Source organism: Pygocentrus nattereri, chromosome 25, assembly GCF_015220715.1.
Source record: "Pygocentrus nattereri isolate fPygNat1 chromosome 25, fPygNat1.pri, whole genome shotgun sequence".
Classification (NCBI taxonomy): domain Eukaryota; kingdom Metazoa; phylum Chordata; class Actinopteri; order Characiformes; family Serrasalmidae; genus Pygocentrus; species Pygocentrus nattereri.
In genome coordinates this window covers 2032558-2058834 of record NC_051235.1, presented here as the reverse complement: position 1 = coordinate 2058834, position 26277 = coordinate 2032558, and the positions used below count along the sequence as shown (strand labels likewise).

The 26277-nt window shown below is 45.9% G+C and overlaps 1 protein-coding gene across 1 annotated transcript in view; it reads left to right on the top strand.

Annotated features, from left to right (window-relative positions):
• Nucleotides 1-246: 246 nt before the first annotated feature.
• The window catches only part of LOC108414343 (aldehyde oxidase 3-like), a 31642-nt gene continuing 5611 nt past the window's right edge, over nucleotides 247-26277 (top strand). The window contains 29 exon segments of the mRNA XM_037534590.1: nucleotides 247-373; nucleotides 531-588; nucleotides 1413-1509; nucleotides 2883-2991; nucleotides 3967-4093; nucleotides 5178-5239; nucleotides 7239-7316; nucleotides 7575-7655; nucleotides 8212-8356; nucleotides 9291-9383; nucleotides 9817-9968; nucleotides 12516-12609; nucleotides 13148-13257; nucleotides 13369-13553; nucleotides 13724-13886; nucleotides 14335-14424; nucleotides 15124-15293; nucleotides 16366-16492; nucleotides 17604-17726; nucleotides 18185-18281; nucleotides 19461-19585; nucleotides 19902-20035; nucleotides 20950-21037; nucleotides 21876-21962; nucleotides 22869-22992; nucleotides 22995-23026; nucleotides 23158-23385; nucleotides 25708-25803; nucleotides 26012-26140. Coding sequence (XP_037390487.1) covers nucleotides 320-373; nucleotides 531-588; nucleotides 1413-1509; nucleotides 2883-2991; nucleotides 3967-4093; nucleotides 5178-5239; nucleotides 7239-7316; nucleotides 7575-7655; nucleotides 8212-8356; nucleotides 9291-9383; nucleotides 9817-9968; nucleotides 12516-12609; nucleotides 13148-13257; nucleotides 13369-13553; nucleotides 13724-13886; nucleotides 14335-14424; nucleotides 15124-15293; nucleotides 16366-16492; nucleotides 17604-17726; nucleotides 18185-18281; nucleotides 19461-19585; nucleotides 19902-20035; nucleotides 20950-21037; nucleotides 21876-21962; nucleotides 22869-22992; nucleotides 22995-23026; nucleotides 23158-23385; nucleotides 25708-25803; nucleotides 26012-26140 — 3258 coding nt within the window. The 5' untranslated portion in view covers nucleotides 247-319.

The following is a 26277-nucleotide window of genomic DNA, read 5'->3' as shown; positions in this document are numbered from 1 at the left end:
CATACTGTTGTCTCCATGTGAAAATATAAGTATTTGTGATTAATACACTAATGATGTACAGCAGTATCATCTGCTGAACCGGTGATAATCGTGCACATATTTATTGTGTTTAATTTTTAAAATAAAGGCAGGGGCCTCTGAAGTCACCCTTTACTATCTCACTGAGTCGACTGGGCCCTTTAAGGCCTCTGTCAGGCTGTACTGGCCCTTTAAGGGGTGTTTATTTTTAACAGAGGGGGCGTTTCTCTGTGGTCACTGCCTCTGTGCGCTTCCTCGAGGCCCAGGCAGGGGAAGGCAGCTCCAGCTGGAAGTTTCGAGCATGGCTGAGCAGCAGAGGAGCGACGTTCTGGCTTTTTATGTGAATGGGAAGAAGGTAAGGAGCTGTGTGTATATAAACGCCTTTAATGAGCTCCAGCTGATGTCCTGCCTCGGTGGAGCTGTGGAAGGTCAGCCCTTCTCCACCGCTGGTTCCTCATTGTGAGGTGAGAGAAAGTCTTAAGTATGTGAACCTGAGGTTTGCTGTGCTGCAGGTGACCGTGAGCGATGCAGATCCGGAGACCACCCTGCTCGGCTTCCTCAGACAGAGCCGTATCCTTTCAGCTGGACCTGCTGTGGTGCTGCAGGGTCTCAGCAGGAGCTCTGAGCAGCCTCGGTGGAGCTGCTCCAGACTCACAGCTGAGGGGTTTCCTGTGAGGAGACTTTCGGAGAAATCCTTCAGCTTCGTTTTGGAAGCGATAGGAGCTTCTTCTGAAGTCTGACTAGGAGCGAGGAGAGAGATGAGGTCATTTCAGAGAAATGGACAGAAGGAGTGAATGAGTGCACTGCCGAATGAACTGTTGACCTCTGAGAGAGAGAGAGAGAGAGAGAGAGAGACAGAGAAGGAGAGAGAGAAGCAATGAAAAGTAGATAAAGAGAGAGAGAGAGAGAAGCAATGAAAAGTAGATAAAGAGAGAGAGAGAGAGAGAGAAGCAATGAAAAGTAGATAAAGAGAGAGAGAGAAGCAATGAAAAGTAGATAAAGGAGAGAGAGAGAGTGATGGGGGAGAGATGGAGAGTCAAAAAGAAGAGAATAAGAAGTAGAGAAGAGAAAGAGGAAGACTAAAACGCAGTAGAGCGTGTTTATGGGGGAAACGTGTGTTTGTAAAAATGTGTTTTTGTGTGTTTTAAAGACTCGATTTTCAGAATCTGTTGTGATGTCATTTCGTTTTTACAGGACTGGATTTTAACGGTAATGATTAATGAATATTTATAGGCTCATTTGACTGGCCGTTATTATACGGGCCAGCTTTAAAAACGTGTGTAGTGGGAAAGCTGGTTTTTGAGTCACATCTGAGATGAGTTGTTTTCCTGTGTGGCTGCAGGAGGTCAGGCAGGCTGTGAGTGTGTGTTTGAGGTCCTTGACCGTTTGGGCAGTGCGGCTGACGGGCAGTAAGTACGGCTGTGGAGGAGGAGGCTGTGGAGCCTGTACTGTAATGCTGTCCAGATACGACCCTCAGACCAAACACATACAGTATCCTTTACCGGACGACGCCGTCATGAGAGCGTCCACAGCAGCGTAAGGGAGGGGCTTGTAGAGCACTGGGCTCATCGGGAGGCGGGGCTTAAAGACGCAGGAGCTCTAACAGCGCTTGGGACCGAGGGTGAATAGAGATGAACAGTATGAGGAGCGTAAGGTGTGTTTGGGACGTTGAAGCTGTAAATCTGTTCCAGTGGAGCAAAAATAAAAGTATGAACGCTGAAAATGAGCACGATGGATCCCCTTCCGGAAGAAAACCTCGTATCTCCGTTTTTCAGTTTTTCAGTTTTTGACGTAGTTTGAAAATGCCTGTTGATCTTTACGTTGTGTGTAGACTTCATGAAGAATGGTCCAAAAGAAATGGCCCAGAATTACTTGGCGTCTGGTTCCATTGACTTACATTAAAAGTAGAGTATGTTTTTTCCTTCTCCTGTGAAGTCACCATATCAGAGATATGAGGTTTTGATCCAACAGCAGCGATATTATAATAGATTATTAAATTATTCACCACGTTTACCAAATGAGGTGGTGCAGTTAGTGACGCTGTCACCTCGCCACAAGAAAGGCCTGGGTTTTCTCCCACTGTCCAAAGACATGCGGTCAGGCCAACTGGACATGCTAAACTGCCCCTAGGTGTGAGTGTGTGTGAGTGTATATGTCTGTGTGTCTGTCCTGCAGTGGACTCCTGGCCTTCCACCCAGTGACTGCTGGGATAGACTCTGGCTCCCCCTGCGACCCAGGAGGATAAGCGGGTTAGGTGTGTGTGTGTTGAAAGTTTGAAGGAGGGCATTTTTCATTATAGCCTGTATCATCAACCACGTCGTCGTAAGTTTTAAGTGGAGAAGTTTAACTAAACTGCCTGTTGGTGACGTAGACCAATCAGAAACCCCAGGAGCAGTGACATCACACCCACAACTAACTGCCAGTTCAGTGTTCAACCCTCGCGCCAGAAAACGGACGTGGACGTCTAACTGGCTAAAAAACGGCCTGGACTTTAATTCCTAGAAAATAATCCCAGTTTAAATCTCTGTCACAATATTCAGAAGGGAATTCTCGATTTCCCAAATTGCTCAGCCTTCCTGTTTCAGTGTATTTTCAGTGTATTTTAAAAAATAGTTTCAGTCAGTCAAATGAGCTCCAGGCGTGGCCTCGTGTGGGATGATGCCCTGAATCGTTTGCTAGAGAATCGTTTAGAGATCAGAGTCTGAGCTGAAACACTCCTTGTGACGCCAGCGTGAGTGGGCGGGGCTAAAGTAGGTGGATGTATGTAAACGTGTAGGTGTTTGATTGGTCAGTTTTCTATAATACAGGCCCTTTAATGAGTTCTGAGGGGCGGTCAGTGAGCTGTGGTTTCCTTCACTGTGCAGTCACTTCTCTGTTAATGCCTGCCTGATGCCCGTGTGCCAGCTGCACGGAGCCGCCGTCACCACCGTCGAAGGGATCGGCAGCACCAAAACCAGGTTACACCCTGTGCAGGTAATCCGGATTATAGTGCAGGACACTGGATTAGTCTGTGTATTGTGCTGGTGTGAGTGGATCAGACACAGCAGTGCTGCTGGAGTTTTTAAACACTGTGTTCACTCACTGTCCACTCTATTAGACACTCCTACCTTGTCGGTCCACCTTGTAGATGTAAAGTCAGAGACGACAGCTCATCTGCTGCTGCACAGTTTGTGTTGGTCATCCTCTAGTCCTTCATCAGTGGACACAGGACGCTGCCCGCAGGACGCTGCCCGCAGGACGCTGTTGGCTGAATATTTTTGGTTGGTGGACTATTCTCAGTCCAGCAGCGACACTGAGGTGTTTAAAAACTCCAGCAGCACTGCTGTGTCTGATCCACTCAGACCAGCACAACACACACTAACACACCACCACCACGTCAGTGTTACTGCAGTGCTGAGAATGACCCACCACCCAAACAGTACCTGCTCTGTGAGGGTCCTGTGTGTGTGTACTTTGTGTGTGTGTATGTGTGTATTGTGTGCATGTACTGCATGTGTGTGTGTGTACTGTGTGTGTGTGTGTGTGTGTGTATGTAGTGTGTGTGTGTGTGTCGTCTCTCTAGTTTATCAGAGACTAAATAATTATTAAACTCATTAAAGCTCCTGATCAGTCATTTTTACCTGGATTACTTCAATGGTGGTTTAACAGATCCAGAAGGTGCTACAAACACCTGCAGCGTTTTGTTTCGTAAAACAGGACAAAAGAATAAAATCCACAGAACTTTAATGTTTTTCTCGTAAGCCGGTCGTTTCGATCTGGAGCAGTAAATTCACTTCAGGCTTTATTTTCAATGCTCAGGCTTTAAAGGAGAGTTTATCAAACTCTAATTTAGCTAAGAATTGATGACATCATCATAATTGGTGGCCTGATTGGCTAAATTGGCTCGGATGAGCTGCCTGTCCAGCTGTCCGAGTCTCGCTGTAGCCGTATCTGTGTGTCCATTTTCAGGAGCGAATAGCGAAGGCTCACGGCTCTCAGTGCGGCTTCTGTACTCCTGGGATGGTGATGTCCATCTACACACTGCTGAGGAACAAACCACAGCCCACCATGGAGGAGATCAGAGAGACTCTGGGGGGTAAAACAGACACTTACACACTGCTTTAGGTCAGTAGCAGGAACACTGACCAATCAGCTCTCAGTAGCAGTAACACTAACCAATCAGCTCTCAGTAGCAGTAACACTAACCAATCAGCTCTCAGTAGCAGTAACGCTAACCAATCAGCTCTCAGTAGCAGTAACGCTAACCAATCAGCTCTCAGTAGCAGTAACGCTAACCAATCGGCTCTCAGTAGCAGTAACACTAACCAATCAGCTCTCAGTAGCAGTAACACTAACCAATCAGCTCTCAGTAGCAGTAACTCTAACCAATCAGCTCTCAGTAGCAATAACTCTAACCAATCAGCTCTCAGTAGCAGTAACTCTAACCAATCAGCTCTCAGTAGCAGTAACTCTAACCAATCAGCTCTCAGTAGCAGTAACTCTAACCAATCAGCTCTCAGTAGCAGTAACACTAACCAGTCAGCTCTCAGTAGCAGTAACACTAACCAATCAGCTCTCAGTAGCAGTAACGCCGACCAATCAGCTCTCAGTAGCAGTAACGCCGACCAATCAGCTCTCAGTAGCAGTAACGCCGACCAATCAGCTCTCAGTAGCAGTAACGCCGACCAATCAGCTCTCAGTAGCAGTAACGCCGACCAATCAGCTCTCAGTAGCAGTAACGCCGACCAATCAGCTCTCAGTAGCAGTAACGCCGACCAATCAGCTCTCAGTAGCAGTAACGCCGACCAATCAGCTCTCAGTAGGAGTAACGCCGACCAATCAGCTCTCAGTAGGAGTAACGCCGACCAATCAGCTCTCAGTAGCAGTAACGCCGACCAATCAGCTCTCAGTAGCAGTAACGCCGACCAATCAGCTCTCAGTAGCAGTAACGCCGACCAATCAGCTCTCAGTAGCAGTAACGCCGACCAATCAGCTCTCAGTAGCAGTAACGCCGACCAATCAGCTCTCAGTAGCAGTAACGCCGACCAATCAGCTCTCAGTAGCAGTAACGCCGACCAATCAGCTCTCAGTAGCAGTAACACTAACCAATCAGCTGCTCCTCCGCTTGTTGTCTATAGGCTGTAATAAGCTGTTTATAACAGGCTGCTTTGTTTGTGTAGGTAACCTGTGCAGGTGTACCGGGTATCGGCCCATTATCGACGGCTATCGGACTTTCTGTGAGGTGATCAGCTCCTTCATCTCCGGGTTCCTTCATGCAGTGGGAGAAAGTCTAGAACCGTTCCGTGTACATGAGTCAGACAGTAATCAGATAATGGGGCAACGCCAGGTCTACAGGAGTCAGACAGAAATCAGATAATGGTGAAACTCCAGGTCTACAGGAGTCAGACAGTAATCAGATAATGGGGAAACTCCAGGTCTACATGAGTCAGACAGTAATCAGATAATGGGGAAACTCCAGGTCTACATGAGTCAGACAGTAATCAGATAATGGGGAAACTCCAGGTCTACATGAGTCAGACAGTAATCAGATAGTGGGGGAACTCCAGGTCTACATGAGTCAGACAGTAATCAGTTAATGGGGAAACTCTAGGTCTACAGGAGTCAGACAGTAATCAGATAATGGGGAAACTCCAGGTCTACAGGAGTCAGACAGTAATCAGATAATGGGGAAACTCCAGGTCTACAGGAGTCAGACAGTAATCAGATAATGGGGAAACTCCAGGTCTACATGAGTCAGACAGTAATCAGATAATGGGGAAACTCCAGGTCTACAGGAGTCAGACAGTAATCAGATAATGGTGAAACTCCAGGTCTACAGGAGTCAGACAGTAATCAGATAATGGGGAAACTCCAGGTCTACATGAGTCAGACAGTAATCAGATAATGGGGAAACTCCAGGTCTACATGAGTCAGACAGTAATCAGATAATGGAGAAACTCCAGGTCTACATGAGTCAGACAGTAATCAGATAATGGGGAAACTCCAGGTCTACATGAGTCAGACAGTAATCAGTTAATGGGGAAACTCCAGGTCTACATGAGTCAGACAGTAATCAGATAATGGGGAAACTCCAGGTCTACAGGAGTCAGACAGTAATCAGATAATGGGGAAACTCTAGGTCTACAGGAGTCAGACAGTAATCAGATAATGGGGAAACTCCAGGTCTACATGAGTCAGACAGTAATCAGATAATGGGGAAACTCCAGGTCTACAGGAGTCAGACAGTAATCAGATAATGGGGAAACTCCAGGTCTACAGGAGTCAGACAGTAATCAGATAACGGGGAAACTCCAGGTCTACAGGAGTCAGACAGTAATCAGATAACGGGGAAACTCCAGGTCTACAGGAGTCAGACAGTAATCAGATAACGGGGAAACTCCAGGTCTACATGAGTCAGACAGTAATCAGATAATGAGGAAACTCCAGGTCTACAGGAGTCAGACAGTAATCAGATAATGGGGAAACTCCAGGTCTACATGAGTCAGACAGTAATCAGATAATGGGGAAACTCCAGGTCTACAGGAGTCAGACAGTAATCAGATAATGGGGAAACTCCAGGTCTACAGGAGTCAGACAGTAATCAGATAACGGGGAAACTCCAGGTCTACAGGAGTCAGACAGTAATCAGATAACGGGGAAACTCCAGGTCTACAGGAGTCAGACAGTAATCAGATAACGGGGAAACTCCAGGTCTACATGAGTCAGACAGTAATCAGATAATGAGGAAACTCCAGGTCTACATGAGTCAGACAGTAATCAGATAATGGGGAAACTCCAGGTCTACAGGAGTCAGACAGTAATCAGATAATGGGGAAACTCCAGGTCTACATGAGTCAGACAGTAATCAGATAACGGGGAAACTCCAGGTCTACAGGAGTCAGACAGTAATCAGATAACGGGGAAACTCCAGGTCTACATGAGTCAGACAGTAATCAGATAATGAGGAAACTCCAGGTCTACATGAGTCAGACAGTAATCAGATAATGGGGAAACTCCAGGTCTACAGGAGTCAGACAGTAATCAGATAATGGGGAAACTCCAGGTCTACATGAGTCAGACAGTAATCAGATAACGGGGAAACTCCAGGTCTATAAATGGACGGAACGTTCTGGGGAAGTGACGCTTTGATGCTTTAACAATGTTTACATTTCACATCAAAAAAGTGATCAAAATTCGTTTTTTCTTGTTTTGGCCCTTTAATCTGTTTGTTCTCTCTGCAGAGTGAAAACTGTTGCCGGGTGAACGGCAGTGCCGGCTGCGCGGCCAATGGAAACGGACCTTTGGAACCTGCGGAGAATGTAAGATTATTTTCGGGTCATCTCGGGTCAGTGGCCTATTCAGATGATTATTACCTGGTTTGGACTCTTTGTTTAGGCTTTTAGCCCTTTTTCCAGGTTTTTCCGCGTTTCACTGTAAAGACTCTGATGTTGTGGATTTGATTCGTCTTCCTGCTCATCGGCCAATCACTGGCATTTCACTGCCACAAGGACTGAAAGTCCAGCCGAGGTTATCGGTTAAATTTGTGAGTGAAGTGTTTGCTTTGTCTGGTCTCTCAGGGTCAGACGGAGACGTCTGGGAAAGAGAAGCTTCTACCTCTGGACCCCACACAGGAGCTCATCTTCCCCCCAGAGCTGATAGTAAGACTTTAAAGGAGTTAATGAAAAACCCCACCGTGTAACGGTAGTGTGAGGAAAACTAAAGGGGTAGTTCCTTTTCTCCAAGTGTACTCAAACACTTTAAAATGTGCAGCAAAATAGTCCCTAAAGAAATCGTATTATTCCAGATATTCCACTATTTTCCCTCAACAACATTCCGTATAAGCTCAGAAGACTCGTGTCGGTTCTCTGGTGGTTCTGGATGGTAAATAAAATGTCCATATCTGAGTTCTAGTCATGAAGACACGAGTCTTCTGAATTTATATGGAATGTTGATGATGGGAAAACAGTGGAAAATATGAAATAAGAAGTTTTATTAGGGACAATTTTGCCTCATAACACCCTGCATATCATGTATCCCTCCACCATGAATGGAGTTTAAAGCTGAAATCTGCTGAAAACGGTCATAAACAATGTGGGATATAAATGAAGGTAAAATAGTGGAAAATCTAAAGAAATGAAACGTAAAAGGCAGTTTTAAGACGCTCTGGCGCTTTTATGTGATGTAGCAGTTTAATCTGTGGGCGACTCTGTGTAGAGAATGGCCGAGTTGGAGGAGCGAGCCACTCAGACGTTTCGGGGGGAGAGGATGACCTGGATCTCCCCCATCTCTCTGGATGAGCTGCTCCAGCTGAAGAGTCAACACCCACAAGCCCCCGTCGTCATGGGCAACACTAATCTAGGTATTTTTACCTCACTGAGCTTTGAGCTGCCAGCTCGGCGGCTCCTGACGGCTGATGGAGGAAGGAAGCGCATCCACAGACGTTTCCATGTTTTGTTGATATGTTGCCACATCCTCTACAGAAAACACACGTATGTCATAAAATGTGCATCAACGTTTGACGTGATATTTATTAAAGTTCATGCAGTTTGAGAGAAATTTTAAACTCCTACCCACATGATCCTTAAAGCCAGACTGTCCGGTCCAAACCTGGACACCTGGCAACCCTGCCTCACTTTCACCTCTTATACACCCGGGTATATTTTGGTTTGTCCACCTGAATTTACATAATCAAGTCATGAGGCTAATTATTCAGTAACTGCAGGAAATAAATGTATTTATTTATTTATTTTATTTATTTATTCATTTTTTTGTAAAACTTCAAATGAGCAGAACGTGTGTTTTATGATCTCCACATATCACTACACGCTCACGATTCACTGCTGAGAGCCAAAAATCTTGTTGTTTTCTAAAAGTGATGTTTCCAGAGCAGATCACTGAAGAGACGCCGTCTGTTTATAGTTTAGAGCCCAGATTTGGGGAAAAACGGGTCGACTTTCAGTAGAAAAACAAAGTTCAGCTTCTTTTATTATAAGGGTTTAAAATGACGTCACCGTCTATTAGACTGGAGAGAAGAGCTACAGCCTCACACGACGCCCAGCTTCTGAATGGAGCTTATGGAGTATGAACGTTATGAAGAACATGACCGAGTGGGTTTGGGACCACCGGTGGTCTCGAGGAGTCTGAAACGTGAGAAAGTGTGAATGTTAGTGAAACTGCACTGTTGTTTGTGGTGAAGTCTTAAACGGTGGTGAATTAGATGCCGTGACCTGTTATAACAGCTGATGAACTGATTGACCTGCTGTCCTGATTTTACTGTCTGATGTTTTTATCAGGGCTGGACATAAAGTTTAAAGGCGTCGTCCATCCCATAATCATATCAGGCTTTCGTGTGCGGGAGCTGTTTGAGGTCACGGAGAAGCCGGAAGGTAAGTGTCCAGAACACTAAGGGAGGTGGGAAGGCGTTTTGGGTTGGCGCTGTCCACTTTATCGGCTCCACTGACCGTATAGACCCAGTAGCACAGTTACAGACTGTAGTCCATCTGTTTCTCTGATACTCTGTTACCCTGTTCTTCAGTGGTCAGGACCCCCATGGACCCTCACAGTGCAGGTGCTATTTGGGTGTTGGGTCATTTTCAGCACTTCTGTAACACTGGCTTGGTGATGGTGTGTTAGTGTATGTTGTGCTGGTCTGAGTGAATCAGCAGTGGACCGCTGCTGGATTGAGAACCAAAAATATCCAGCCAACAGCGTCCTGTGGGCGGCGTCCTGTGACCACTGATGAAGGACGAGAGGATGACCAACCCAACCTCCATCAATCTCGTATCAGTGCCAGACTCTGCGTGTGTGTGTGTGTTGCAGGTGTGTGTATTGGAGCGGGCTCTAGTCTGTCCACCGTGCGGAGTGTGTTGGAGAAGTGTGTGTGTTCTCTCCCTGCTGAACACACACAGACACTCGCAGCGCTGCTGGAGCAGCTGAGCCACGTCGCAGGAGAGCAGATCCGCAACGTTGCTGTGAGTCTTTCACACATACACACACAGTAGAGTCCAAAAGGCAGAGACCAGCCTTCGTTTATTTCATTCCCTGCTGAATGGTTTCCACTGAGACCACTAGTTTCCTGTAGGACGCCATTAGATCCCATTAGGAAACCACATGCATCTGGAATCAGTCCCAGAACACCATTAGAGTCCTTCACACTGTGATATCAACCCAACACAACAGCAGAATAGCTTTAGTGTGTGACCAGTAGTGATGCACCAATACCACCGTCTCTCTTCCGATACCGATACCTGATCCTCGAGTACCGGCCGATACTGAGTACCGACACCCACACTAACTCTGTCTAACCTTATTAGCATATTAGTCTTGATATTCATGCAGTTTGACTTTTTAAAAGTTTCATTTTAGTCCAAACTGTGTCCTCTATCATTAATAAAGCATTTACCTGTAATCGTCATGTTTTAATGTATAATCTAACAACTTTAGATGCCTAAGGCTGTTGATTATGTAAATGTAATGCCGTAAATGTAAATGATTATAAGAGTGATGTTTAACATATGAATGTAAAATATGTTTGTGTAAAGCAGTTAAAACAGAACTGAATGACACGCAGATAAACCTGCGACGCACATCTCAGACGCGATTCCTTCGCACGTACGTTCATCACAGTGCTGCCTTCTGAGGCACTGACTTATGAGGCACCAAGGCATCAAGACAGCTGCCTTCAGTTTTGTGCACAGCGTTTGACACGCAGGCCGGTTTCTGGTTCAAATCGGGTTCTGAAAAGGCGCATCACAGGTGGGGTGAATGGACACGCAGGCCTGGCTAGTGGGCTGCTATGCTAAAGGCTAAACCAAAGCTAAAGATTACCTCAGGATTACCTCAGTGGTGGTTTCTTCCACATGTCTCTCTAATGTTCAGTCCCTCACTAACAGCCGGGACTAATAGTAACTCACTGTTCAGTGAATTTTAACCAGTGGGTTTCAGGGCAGTTAACAGAGCAAGACGCATCCAGGGCCAATGATTACAGGGCGAGGGTACAGATCACTGAAAGAAGCGAGTCAGCTGTTGAGGTGAGGAGCTGCCACTGGTGTGTTTTATGCTGTTTTCATGCAGCTCTATGTTGTGTATTTGTGACATATCAGTGAAACCAATGGCTTACATAGAATTCCAAACAGTAATCACCCACTTCTATTGCCTTTATACGGCGTCAAGCGCCAGTATCGGCATCAGTGCTGATACGGCATCATATTGCTGCAACTCTGGTAACCAGGTAGGCGTGGAGGCAGGACGCAAGTGTGAGTGTCTTACATTAAAGTCCAGGTTACAGGTTAATTAGAGGGTCCCAGCATGGCTGAGATGTCCTGACCAAGAACAAGAAACAGAAAATTAGAGACTGACAAACTGAGAAAACGAAACTAAACGGGAAAAGACAAGAAACTATCCAAGAAATCCACGCAGTTCCCGGCAAGAACAAGGCGGACCGGAGGGGTTTACATACACTGAACAGAGCTGGACACATGGACTAGTGATACAACACAGGCGAGTTAAGTAACAAAAAAAAGGGCGGAGCCACAGAGCAGCAGGCCAATGAAACAGAAGCACATGGATAGACGGACAAATGCAAACAGACGGAAACAGAGCGAGGATGTTACACAGTGAAAATTGGACACCAGAAAATTCAGTGGTTTTAGTGATTTCTGTTCAGCAGGACTGAATTTTTAGGACATTTTTGGAACCAAAATGCTGTAAATTTACAGTATTTATGGCACAGTATTATACTGGTTTGTTATTTTACAGGATCGTACTGTAAAAGATTGGGCATTTACAGAGTAACATACCAGACAACGCAATTTACAGTAATATACCAGCAGCCGAGTTTACAGTAAAGTTCTGTAAATTAACAGTAAATAATTGTAAACACAATATTCAGTTAATTACTGTAAAATATTGACTTTGATTATACAGAAAACTTACGCCCATAAATCACTAATTCTTACCGTTACCTTTTACAGAGAATTTCACGTTCATGAGTTTCTGTCTGTGTCTCTGTCTGTCTGTGTCTCTGTCTGTGTCTCTGTGTCTCTGTCTGTGTTTGTGTCTTTGTGTCTCTGTCTGTGTCTCTGTCTGTGTTTGTGTCTCTGTCTGTGTCTCTATCTGTGTTTCTGTCTGTGTCTCTGTCTGTGTTTGTGTCTCTGTCTGTGTCTCTGTCTGTGTCTCTGTCTGTGTCTCTATCTGTGTTTCTGTCTGTGTCTCTGTCTGTGTTTCTGTCTGTGTTTCTGTCTGTGTCTGTGTCTCTGTCTGTGTCTCTGTCTGTCTGTGTCTCTGTCTGTGTTTCTGTCTGTGTCTTTGTGTCTCTGTCTGTGTCTCTGTCTGTCTGTGTCTCTGTGTCTGTGTCTCTGTCTGTCTGTGTCTCTGTCTGTGTCTCTGTCTGTGTCTCTGTGTTTGTCTGTGTCTCTGTCTGTGTCTCTGTCTGTGTCTTTGTGTCTCTGTCTGTGTCTCTGTCTGTGTCTTTGTGTCTCTGTCTGTGTCTCTGTCTGTGTCTCTGTCTGTGTTTACAGACTCTGGGTGGTAACGTTGCGAGCGCGTATCCAAACTCCGATCTGAATCCTGTTCTAGCTGCTGGTAGATGCTCCGTAGTGCTGCAGTCCAGAGGTGAATGAGGCGCTCACTGTTATTTCCCAGTTCATTTGACTGAGTTCTGTATTTCTATTATACACAATTTGCCCCGTTTGTCTCTTAATTCAGTGACACTTTACCTGAAGCCTGCTTACATCAGCACTTCATAACGTGCGTAAGCTCTGCATAAAGCATTTAATAAGCAGTACAATCAGACGATAAGAGAGCAGTGGCGTCGGTTTAATGTGGCGACGCTTTTCATGTATAACTGATGCCGTTAGATCACAGAGCATAAAGACAAACGAGCACAGTTAATATGTTGATGCTGTAGGGCAAAACCTTCCGTCTCCGTTTTTCTCTATTTATTATTTTTTACAAAAACGTCTTTTTGCACTCATTTCCATTAAAAGCTCAAGTCTTCCTGATATTTCCTTCTCCGGTTTTGGGGCTTTTGTTTGTGCAGATTTATGGAGTTTGATGCTTTTATGCAAATTCTACTGATATTTATTCCCTTGATTACTCTGTTATGGTGCGTCATTCCCAGGTAATGCTGATCATTTGTGTGTGATTCCAGAGGGAAAACGGGAAGTTCCTCTGGATAAGGATTTCTTTGTGGGCTTTGGAAAGACGGTTCTGAAACCGGACGAGATTGTGCTGTCCGTTTTCATCCCAGTGTCCAGAAAGGTGAGGTTTCTACTGTAAAGAATCAGAATCTCTGTGCTGGTGAAAGTCGTGTGTATATAAGAGTCTTGCACGCTAGTGTGTTTGGGATGACCCCGTCCTCTCGTCCTGCAGGGTGAGGTCGTTCGGGCGTTCCGTCACGCTCCCCGTAAGGAGAACGCTCTGGCCACGGTGAACGCCGGCCTGCGCGTGTGGTTTGAAGAGGGTTCGAATGTGGTGAAGGAGATGAGTGTTTATTACGGGGGAGTGGGACCCTGCACGGTCAGCGCAGAGAGGACCGTCCAGCAGGTCATCGGCAGGTAAACCAGCCTGACGACACAGTAACAACAATAATATCAGAGACTCTGTCAGAGGAACACGACGGTAACGTGGATTTGCTGTGTACTGGACAGACGTACACAGCGTTTCCAGGCACACGGGGGACTTTTATTCTGCTTCTTTCGGCTTGTTTGTGTGTGTTTTGTGGCAGGCCGTGGAACGAGGCGACGTTGAGTGACGCGTACAGGGCTCTCGTTGATGAGGTCACTCTAGGGGCGTCTGCTCCGGGGGGTAAAGTGATGTTCCGCAGGTCTCTGACCCTCAGCCTGCTCTTCAGGTTCTACCTGCATGTCCTGCAGCACCTCAAAGACACGGTACGCCCTCCTTCTGTCACCTGGTTCTATCCTACTTACCTGGTCCCACCCCACTAGTCTGGCTCCGCCCCCACTCATCTGATCTCATCTCCCTAATTGGTCCCTCCCAGTTTATCTAGCTCCACTCCCACTCCCCTAATGTCGTATCCTTTACTTGGTCCCACCCCACTTGTCTGGCTCCGCCCCCACTCACTTGATCTTGTCTCCCTTACCTGGTCCTATCCGGCTCATCTGAGCCCTCCCCCACTTACCTGATCTCATCTCCCTGGCTTGGTCCCCCACCGCCCAGTTTTAGACTCTTCACCTTGTACAGTGAAATGATTTACATCTCAATAGTGATATACAAAACTGTTTTATTTATTTATTTATTTATTTATTTATTTATTTATTTATTTATTTATTTGCATGCAGTGATGCCATATATCTGACTGTGTAACTGTGTTGTCAGAATGTGTGTGAGGGGGAGATTCCCTCAGAGCAGCTCAGTGCTGTGGAGCGCCTGCCCAACATCATCCAGCCCAGCTACCACGAGTTCCAGGTATTGAACGACGCCGCTTACAGAAACATGCAGGCCAAAGCCGACAAACCGCAGCTGAGCACTGGGTGAAAAACTACGCCTGTAGTTAGATCGACCGTAACGTCCCACATCTAACGGCGTGTAAATAAACAGTCGTAGATTTTCTGATGCAGATTCAGTCTTTTAGTTTTTTGCCCTTAACTGTGCAGGTTTGTTCTCTGATCTGCATATTGCTGCATATTTAGGGAAAATAAAGAGCTCACATTAATAACGGGGCGGATCTCAGCCAGTTTGATGCCTTCATTTGCATAAAACCCACAGAGTAAACAGCCAAGCTGAACCACTAAACAGTAAACAAATGTGCTGTTTTTGGTTGGTGGACTGTTCTCAGTCCAGCAGCGACACTGAGGTGTTTAAAAACTCCAGCAGCACTGCTGTGTCTGATCCACTCAGACCAGCACAACACACACTAACACACCACCACCACGTCAGTGTTACTGCAGTGCTGAGAATGACCCACCACCCAAGTAGTACCTGCTCTGTGAGGGTCCGTGGGGGTCCTGCCCACTAAAGAACAGGGTACAGAGAAACAGATGGACTACAGTCTGTAACTGTAGAGCTACAGAGTGAGACGGTCAGTGAAGCTGATACAGTGGACAGTGAGTGGAGATGCAGGGGGTGATTGAACACCTGTAACCATGTGCATGTTCATGTGTGTAGGATGTGCCGAGTGGTCAGTCGGAGCAGGACCCCGTGGGCCGGGCGGTTCAGCACCAGGCGGCGCTGTCGCACGCCACAGGAGAGGCCGTGTACTGCGATGATTTTCCACGTACGCAGGGAGAGCTGTTCCTCTCTGTGGTCACCAGCGCCAGAGCGCACGCCAGAATCACGTAAACACGCCTCACACACACGCTGCACGTCACATCACGTTAGCGAGGACAGCTCGGAATTCTGATCGGAAGTCTAGAGACCGGTTCATGGGCTAGATTCACATGTAAACCCTTTGGGCATCGAACCAGGAGCTGAAGCTGGTACACCAGGGGAAGATTGTAGACCCCCGTCCTGCTTAAAGGGTCCACATCCAGAGACGTAGCCAAGGGGTGGCCGATGGGGCCAGTGCCGTCATAGTGAAGCGTGGCTGCCCTGCTGGCCACCCCAGTTATGGAAAATGACCATCAGCCGTCAGGAACATTCTGTTTATGAAGAAATGATGGACACATTCTTGTGTGTACGGAGTAAAAACAATGCATGACTTCAAATGTCTTAGCTGACCGCTTGAAGTTCTAACCATCCCACTGAATTGAATTTAGAACCATCAGCCTTCTGGTGTTTACACACTGTGGAATTAGACCTCCGCATTTAACCCGTCCATGCAGTGAAACACCACATACACACTAGTGAACACACACACTAGGTGGCCAGCCCTATCCACAGCGCCTGGGGAGCAGTTGGGGGTTGGGTGTCTTGCTCAAGGACATTTCAGTCATGTACTGTCAGCCAAGGGGATCGACCCGGCAGCCTTCCAGTCACAGGGCTGGTTCCCTGACCTCCAGCCCACGACTACCCTAAACCCTAGCCCCGCCCACTCACACTGAAGTTATAAGAAGTGTTTCAGCCCACACTGCTTTTTGAATGAGGCACAGCCAATCAGAACAGAGCTTATTTACATACATCAGTCTTATAGTCACAGTAACCTGAACAGCCCGTTCAGTCGTGTAAAAGTAATTCCTGCTTTTGGATCGTAAAACAGTCGAGGCTATGAGTGGAGATTACAGGAAGAAGAATGTAGGATATTTGATAAAATTAAGCAAAATAAAAGAATGTCTAGTTTATAGAATTTAAGTCGTGTTATTGAAATAACTATTAAGCCAATATTGCTAACAGCAGCTGTAATTACTATGCAGGTGGAGACGTTTGGGCCGTTTGGGCTGTAATTGAGCGCCGTCTGTTTTGTTTCGTTAGCCACATTGACGTGAGCCGAGCTCTGAGCATGCCCGGCGTCGTGGACGTCTTCACCGCTGATGACATTCCAGGCAAGAAGTTCAGGTCCTTCACCGGGATCGACGAGGAGATACTGGCTCAAGGCGAGGTAGAACCGTTTATCAGAACGCTGAGCGAGAAATTCTACATACTTAAAAATGACGGTTCTTCAAGGGTTCTTTAGTACAGGAAATGTTTCTATATATAACCAAAAAAGGTTCTTCTATTGTAACAAGCCTGACATCAAAGCCATAGAAGAACCCTCTTTGGTGCTGTACAGAAAGGAAATGAAGGTTCTGTGCAGGTACATTTTTCATCATCAAGGTATAAACAATGTAAATGTTCCCTCAGAGGTTCTACAGTGGTTCTAACGCCAGATTGTGGAGCTTAAATCAGTTCCTCCAGGTGAAAAGTTGGTATTTGTTCCTTTTCATAACCGAATGTTTTAAAACAGAGCAGTAGAGTAAAAGCCTGGAGGCAAGGCGAGGCGGGGTGTGTGGAGTCAGTCCAGCTTAGAACAGATCATTTCAGTGGATTATGGTTCAGTTATGATCCCTGACATAAGGTACTGAGATGGAGCCTTGAGGGTTCCACCCCAGTGATGAGAGGGGAACTGACCCAGAGATGGTTTAGGGCCTTTATTTCTGAGGGTGTAGAACCATCTCCATCAGTCTGAAGAACCCTTTCGTAATGCAGCAAACCCTTTAATCATGCAGTGGGTTGCTTGAGTGTTCATGGTTCTATGTAGAACCTTCAAGAATGATCTTTTTTTAAGTGTGTCCATAAAGAATAAAATCAAAAACAAGAAAAAAATCTTTCCCAGCAAGCTGATTGGCTCTTTTTATTGAAGGGCGGGACTTCCCCTGCAAACAGACCCCATGTTTGGCTTTATGAGCTTTGATGTCCATGTTACCCAGTGACCGTCTCCTCCTCCTTTATCACGTCTCCGGCGTTATCAGCTCATTATCAGAGTAATAAGCAGCGGTTATTACAGTTAATGAGTAGACGTGCTATAAACTAATAATAGACTAAATGGTCAGCCGTGTACTTAACTTGATCGTTAATGAATGCTTAATGAGGAGCTAATTACCATATGAATAATGAGTATTTATGTAAAGTGTTACCGTTCAGTATTTCGTGCATGCAGTGCTGTGTATTGGCGTGAATCCGGCTGGGTGGCGGTCACTCCTGCTGTATGTGTATCTCCTGCCTGTCCTCAGGTCACCTGCGTGGGTCAGATGGTCTGTGCGGTCGTCGCCGATACGAAGCCGCACGCCAAGCTAGCGTCCGCAGCGGTGAAGGTCCACTATGAGGACCTGCCGGACAGAATCTTCACTGTAGAGGTCGGTGGTCAGTCGGGGTCGGGGGGGTGAAATGATCATTTGATGCTCTGCTTTATGGAGTTTCTTGAATTTGATCTGAATATTAACCCGGAGAATTCCAGAGTTTTTCATTTGAAGGATTTAATAAGACGAGGTGTTTGATGTGATCAGTTCCGCTCTGTTTACCTGTTTTTGCCTTTTTAATGAATAATAATAGGAACAGTAATAAATGTGAAGCAGTGCTGGATGCCGTCCCTGTAGAAGTCCAGCTCCGTGCTGATGATTGGTTGTGGAGCTGTGTTGTGATCATTACAGTCGCAGGAGTAACTCTGAGCTTCTGAAGGTGGAGAATGCAGGGTGGGGGCGACTCCGTTCAGATGTTAGCTGGTTGATTTTAGAGCCCAGTTGAAGCCTGTCGGCTCTGATTTGACGGTCGTGCTGGAGAAGAAGGCGTTTTTTGATGATTGCTGTGTTTGCAGGAAGCTGTGGAGAAGCGTTCGTTCTTTCTGCCTCAGAGGGAGATTCAGAGAGGAGACGTGACCAAAGCGTTTCAGGAGGCCGATCATATTTATGAAGGTTAAAGTTCCAAATTAACCTCTTAGTCTCCAGGGTATATTTTGGTTTGTCCATCAGAATTTTTGCGTGACCAAATCGTAAGGCAAATTATTCAGTAACTGCAAGAAATAAATGTACATTTATTTATTTATTTATTATTTTCTTCCACTCACTGGCCACTTTATTAGAAACACCCACCTTGTGCTTCCACTCACTGACCACTTTATTAGAAACACCCACCTTGTGCTTCCACTAACTGGCCACTTTATTAGAAACACCCACCTTGTGCTTCCACTAACTGACCACTTTATTAGAAACACCCACCTTGTGCTTCCACTAACTGGCCACTTTATTAGAAACACCCACCTTGTGCTTCCACTCACTGGCCACTTTATTAGAAACACCCACCTTGCACTTCCACTAAGGTTGAGTATAACGCCCGGGCCTTTAGACGAGTTACTCTGCGAGGCATTGCTTCTTCGAATGAGCCACTGAGCGTTTCTCTGATTGTCTTTGTGTTACACTTTGTCTGCTTGTCTCTGCCCCTTTAGATTTGGTCACCTGGTTGTAATGATTTTTCCTTTCTGTCTGGACTTTTTTCAGATTTGGCCTCTGCCTGTTTCACAAACACGCCCTTCATAATCAAGTCTCTCCTTCAGAGTTTGACCACAAGCGTCTGATTCATATGGGTGTCACAAGTTCAGCTCAGGAGTTCAGCTTCTTTTATTATAAGGGTTTAAATGACATCACCGTCTATTAGACTGGAGAGAAGAGCTACAGCCTCACACGACGCCCAGCTTCTGAATGGAGCTTATGGAGTAGGAACGTTAGGAGGAACATGATGGAGTGGGTTTGGGACCACCGGTGGTTCCAAGGAGTTTAAGAGGTTAAATCAGAGCCGAATGTTCACGACCACAATGAACACGTTCATAAGTAAATATTAAAGGAAATGGGGAAAAAAAATTAAAGGAATTCTCATTTTCATTCATTGTTAGATGAATTGAGTTCTTTCTGGCTGGTTTTCAGTCGTTTGTTTAACAAGCGTTTCTCCTGGAAACGAGTTCCTTCGTCTAAAGTCATAAAACACTTTCACACCATAAAATGATTGAAAACAAGTAACAAAGTGTCGAGAATGAACTTTGAACTTTCAAAGAGAAAGTTTTTCAAACTGTAAGCCTGAAGATTTCGTGTGTCTCGCAGGAGAGATCCGGCTGGGGGGGCAGGAGCATTTCTACATGGAAACGCAAAGCATGCTGGTCATTCCGCTTGGGGAGGAGAAGGAGATGAAAGTTTATGCGTCCACTCAGCACCCAACCATGGTCCAGGTACACAGATCCTACAGTACGTCCAGTTACACTCACAAAACACTGACCACTGGCCACTTTATTAGAAACACCCACCTTGTGCTTCCACTAACTGGCCACTTTATTAGAAACACCCACCTTGTGCTTCTACTAACTGGCCACTTTATTAGAAACACCTGTCTTATATCTCCTCTACTCCATTTATCATTGGTCAGTCTCTGACCACAGGAGTACTGTTGTCCAGATATTATTCCACTCTGAGCGCAGCATCTAAATATAACCAGGATGCTCACAGCAGTGTCTCCTGTTCTCATCACTGCTTTGATCTTGTCTGTAGGAGGCTGTAGCGGAGACGTTGGGTATTCCGTCCAGTCGCGTGTCTTGCCATGTTAAACGCATTGGTGGGGCGTTTGGGGGCAAATTGTCCAAAACGTCCATTCTGGCCAGCATCACTGCGTTGGCTGCTTGGAGGTGAGTTTGCCTTAACGCCACGTGCAGCGCTGCTGGAAACGAATGGGCTAATTGATGGTGGCTCCGCCCATATCCATGTTACCCTGCAGCGGTTTCCATGGTTACGCTACATGTATTTCTATGGTTGTTTTCATCCATATCTATAGTTGCTCAACACCTGTTTCCATGCTCACATTACACACTTCCATTACCCTACATCCGTTTCCATGGTTACAATACTCACTATTCCCTGGGTACACTAGTCATTTTCACAGCTGTTACGCTTGTTTCTGTGGTAATGCTACACCCATTTCCAGGGTCACGTTGACTCCATTTCTGTGCTGTGCTGCATCTGTTGCCATGGTTACTAGACACACTGTTCTGTGGTTACGCCCACGAAAAGGCGACGAGATTGAGCGAAGTTCCTCAGCTAGTATTGGATTGTTAACTTTATTGTTATTTTGATTTTGTTGGGCGAGCCGGCTCGTTTGGCTGAAGTTCGCCGAGTTAAAACAGCTGTAGAACCCAGTCCTGTAAGAATTTCACAATAATGATGCTTTGCCAAGTAATGTAACGCCATGTTTACGCTGATATACATTACATTATGATTCAAATATTAAAATATTATATTTTTGGGAATTATTTGATCTCATTTTTTAATGGGTGATATAAAACGTTTCCAGTGCTTTGGCTCATTCTGCAAAATATAGGCTACTATCTGTATCTATATCCAGTTAAAGAGGATAAATATGACAAAATGTGTGAAATATGTGATAATTTCCCAATAATATAATAAAGTATTGAATTTGATGAATGTGACACTGTAATAAAATAAGGGATTACATTATAATAAAAAAATGACGTTAGCACTTTTTATAATTGGGTTCTACACACTCCCCACCCAAACCTGCCCGGTCTGTGGTTGGGTGGTGCAGGTCGGAGAGGCCTGTGCGGTGTGTGCTGGACAGAGGGGAGGACATGCTCATAACAGGAGCTCGCCACCCAGTTCTGGGGAAATACAAGGTGAAGCTTTTACCTTATTTCTTCATTTAACAGACAGAGTTCCTGCTGATCAGCATCATCAGTTCATGATGTGAAGGCAGTGATTTCCATCTTCTGTCAAAGAGTAGCTCTTTAATAAACTCTTTAATGCTGTAGAACTCTTTAGTCACCTCGGTGTCTGTGAGATGTGCACCTGTTTACACTTGGAACAATATATATGTGGTGTTGAGGTGGTTGCTAGGGGGTTGCTAGGGTGTTGCTGTGTGAGTGCTGTAGCGTTGGAGGTGGTTGCTAGGACGTTGCCATGTGAGTGCTGTAGTGTTGGATGTGGTCGTTAAGGTGTTGCTGTGTGAGTTCTGTAGTGTTGGAGGTGGTTGCTAGGATGTTGCTATGTGACTGCTGTAGTGTTGGAGGTGGTTGCTAGGGTGTTGCTGTGTGAGTGCTGTAGCGTTGGAGGTGGTTGCTAGGACGTTGCCGAGTGAGTGCTGTAGTGTTGGATGTGTTAGGGTGTTAATGTGAGTGCTGTAGTGTTGGAGGTGGTTGTTAAGGTGTTGCTGTGTGAGTGCTGTAGTGTTGGAGGTGGTTGCTAGGACGTTGCCGTGTGAGTGCTGTAGTGTTGGAGGTGGTGGCTAGGATGTTGCTGTGTGACTGCTGTAGTGTTGGAGGTGGTTACTAGGGTGTTTCTATGTGAGTGCTGTGGTGTTGGATGTCGTTGTTACTATGTGAGTGCTGTAGTGTTGAAGGTGGTTACTAGGATGTTGCTTAGTGGTTGCTGTAGATTTAAAGATGGTATCATTGCAGCGAACACCATAGATATCTCTGGTGCTTGCTGACCACACTGATGGTTGTGTGTTCTCAGGTGGGCTTTATGAGTGACGGCAGAATCACTGCAGCTGACGTTCGTTACTACGCCAACGCAGGACACACACCTGACGATTCTGTGCTGGTAAAAACGTACCGACATTTACATTTTGACAAAGAGGATATTTAATTTTTGAGATTTTGGAAATATGAATATCATTTTACCTGCTTTTTAAATTCCTTCCTATTGGAATTCCTTTAAACATCTGTTCAGTTCATCATGCTGTTTTGGCAGGACAAGCACATGTGATACAAATGCATCACCAAACTTGGTTAACGAAGTTTAGAAAAGGAAGAAAATAATAAAATAAGAAGTTGAACATTTTAGGTCATGTAAACTGATAAGATGACCGCATTACTGTAAGGGTTCAGCCTGCACTGCCTGCTGCCAGCAGATGGCAGTGGCAGCAAGGCGCCTCTGACTAATCAGGCTAACCTGATACACCTGGGAGTTCCCTTATTTAAGGTGGCGGCAAACGGCAATGTTTGTCACCCCTTTGTAGAGGGGTGACCAGTACGGTATTCAGTGAAATGAAAAGAGCTGTAAAGACAAAAATTAATAAAACTACATAAACCCCAAAACCTACTAAGAGCTCAGAAGAAAGCTCCCAGCCCTGCTAAAGTGTTTGCTCCTTGGGCAGCAAATCTGCAAAACCTAAGGCAGACCTTCCTCTCAAAATCGCAGAGGAAGTGTGTGTTTTCTGATTATTTCTTATTTCGCCCTTTTTCAACTAAGCTATTGTTTGAGCGTTTCCTTTGTTTGTCATCCGTTCCCACGCTTTTTTTTCTCCCTTCCTTGAAGGGAGTCTGCCTCTGCGCCCCAGTGGCGTAGCGGTACCGAGCAGCAGACGTTCGAACCCGGCTCGGGGTTACCCAATTTTTACTGCGTTAGGCACGCTCTCTGTTGTCTATATATCTCCTTACCCTTTTTGCTGGGTTTGAGTTCTTGGGTCCGCCTCCCTGCCGTCCCGTAACAATTACTCTCTCTCAGGTCATTGAGAAAATCCTGCTCCACATGGACAACGCCTATAACATCCTGAACCTTCGCGGCCAATCGGCTGCCTGCAAGACCAACCTGCCGTCCAACACCGCGTTCCGAGGTTTCGGTGTGCCCCAGACCCCATGGTGCTCGGCCGGCCAGCTGAAGAGGTCAGAGGTTTCTGCATCATTCATGATTCTTGATGCTAAATAACGTGTATTATCTGGTGATGTGGTCTGAGGGTTCAGTACATTGTGGATGTGCTTCATCCTGTTTGACTGTGTTGGTTCCGCTGTGTTAGATCAGGGAGAAGAACCTGTATAAGGAAACTTCACTTACGCACTATAAGATGGAGTTTGATCCGGAGGTTCTGCTGCGCTGCTGGGAAGAGTGTAAGGAGAGGAGTGAGCTGGACCGCAGACGTCTGGACGTCGCCAGGTTTAACCAGCAGAACCGCTGGAAGAAGAGAGGAATCGCTTTGATCCCCCTTAAATACGGCGTCGGCTTCGCTGAGGGATTCCTCAACCAGGTAGATCAGAGTCAGCCACAGAGTTATGGCGTGTCTCGGAACACTGAACTGGACAGTACAGGGATTTTATTGACCTCATACTTAAAGGACATAATATGGACACGCCCTCATGGTTTTCTACAGTTCGATTATGAAGTGAATGTGCAGCTTGTTACTAGTCTGCTGTAAGGTGCTTCTTATCAGGGGGTTGCTTTGGCATCCCAGGTGGTTGCTAGGGTGTTGCTAGTTGGTTGCTAAGGTTTTCTTACATGGTTGTGATGGTTTCTTTGGTGGATGCTTGGTTGTTGCTACATGGTTGCTATGGTATCGCTTGCCAGGGAACTACTAAGTAGTTGCTATAGTGTTGTGGTATCCCAGGTCATGAATAGATGACTCTAAGCATTTGCTATGATATTCCAGATTGTTTCAAGGATGTTAATGTGTGGTTACTGTGGTATTCCAGGTGGCTGCTAGGGTGTTGCTGGATAGTTGCAAAGGTGTTGCTAGATGGTTGTGATGGTATCTATGGTAGATGCTAGGGTGTTCCTACATGTTTACTATGGTGTTCCAAGCGGTTGGGATTGTGTTGATAAGTGGTTGTATTGGCATCCCAAGTTGTTGCTAGAATTTTACTAATTAGTTGCACAGATGTTGCCAGATGTTTGTGATGGTTTCTATGGTGGAGCCTACGTTGTTGCTATGTGGTTTCTATGGTATCACTGGTGGTTGCCAGGGGTTGCTAGGTGGTTGCTATGGTGTTCCAAGCAGTTCAGATGGTGATGATAAGTGGCTGTGTTGGCATCACAGGTGTTTGCGAGAATTTTACTAGTTGGAATAGAATAGAATTTACAACCATTTGTCACTGTTTTGCACACTGTGGAATTAGACCTCTGCATTTAACCCATCCGTGCAGTGAAACACCCACATACATGCACACTAGTGAACACACACACTAGGGGGCAGTAAGCACACTTGCCCAGAGCAGTGGGCAGCCCTATCCACGGTGCCTGGGGAGCAGTTGGGGGTTAGGTGTCTTGCTCAAGGGCACTTCAATCACAGACTGTCAACCAAGGGGATCGAACCAGCAACCTTCTGGTCACAGGGCTGGTTCCCTGACCTCCAGCACACACTCCCCCCTACGTAGTTGCTCAGATGTTGCCAGATGGTTGTGATTTCTATGGTAGATGCTAGGTTGTTGCTACATGGTTGCTATGGTATCACTGGTGGTTGCCAGGGGTTGCTAGGTGGTTGCTGTGGTGTTCCAAAAAGTTGGGATAGTGTAGTGGTTAACACCTCTGCCTTCTGTACTGTAGACTGGGGTTCAATCCCCCACCAGGGCAAGCACCCTACACTATACCAATTAGAGTCCTTGGGCAAGACTCCTAACAACACCTTGGCCTACCTGTGTAAAAAAATGACCAAATTGTAAGTCGCTTTGGATAAGAGCGTCAGCCAAATGCCATGAATGCTATGGTGTTGCTAAGTCATTGCTATGGCACCCTAGGTGGTTGCTAGACACTACTAAGCAGCTGCTATGGTATTCCAGTGTTTCAAGGGTTTCACTCTGTGGTTGATATTGTATTCCAGTTGGTTGCTAAGGTGTTGCTACATAATGGCAATTATAGTCCAGGTAGTTGCTAGGGTTTTGATAAGTGCTTGTTATGATGTTCCAGGTGGTTGCTAGAGTATTGTAAGGTAGTTGCTATTGTATGTCTGGTAGTTGTCAGCTGGTTGCTAGGTGGTCGCTGTGTTGTTCCAAGTGGTTGCCATGTTGTTGCTAGGTGGTTGCAAGTGTATTCCAAGTGGTTGCTGGGGTTAAAATGATCAAAGAAAGCCTTAATGATGACTGACGCAAGGCTTATGTAGACGTTATGTAACCCGTGTTACCAAATTTTCTTTTTCAAACAAAAAATGTTTGTTTTGGAAATAATTTCACAAATCTGCATACATCAGCTTCACTGTTTACGTTTGTCTTATGCTGTGTTGACATGTTGGAGCTGAGCTCAACTTTGGCTGTTGACCACAAGGTTACACAACAAAAACAAATAAGAGTACAGAAGATCCTCCTGACCTTTTGGACCATGAACCATAAACAGTCAGCACTGCTGCCCTCTCTGAAAATCACCCGTTTTCACTAGTAATGCAGTCACAATCACAACCGTTTCAGCGCGGCGTGCTGCTGTTGGTCGTGGCACAGAACCATGTTTTCAGCAACACGTAAAACAGCGTCAGACGCTAATTTCAAGCTATTAATCATAAGATTTCAGATCAAAATATATTTAAGATTATAAAACGCACACATTTAATCCCTGTGCTGTGTTTTGTGTTCGTTTATATGAAAAGGCGGCTGCACTGGTGCATATCTACAAAGACGGATCAGTGCTAGTGAGTCATGGAGGGACTGAGATGGGTCAAGGCATCCACACCAAGGTCCAGCAGGTACTTCTCTCTCATTCTTCTCTCCAGCTCACTCCATTCGTTCACTGAAGCAGTTCTCACGGTGAGCTTTTCATCCATGGCCTCTGAGATCACCGTGGTTGCAGTTGTATGGTTCCAGGTGGTTGCTAGATCTTTGATAAGAGCCTGTGCTGTACTGTGAGATGCTGGCGCTGGTCTGCTGCAGTTGTTGGTCTGCTGTGTTACGCAGGTGGCCAGCAGAGAGCTGGACGTTCCTCTGTCTATGATCCACATTTCTGAGACCAGCACGAGCTCCGTACCCAACACCTGTCCCTCCGCTGCATCCATCGGCACCGATGTCAATGGCATGGCTGTCAAGGTAACACACACACACACACACACACACACACACACACACACACACACACACACACAGTCATAGATTAACCCTTAAAAAACCTTAGAGGGTTCATTTTTGTTACTGCTGGGCTGAAATGATCAGCTTTCCCCTCTAAA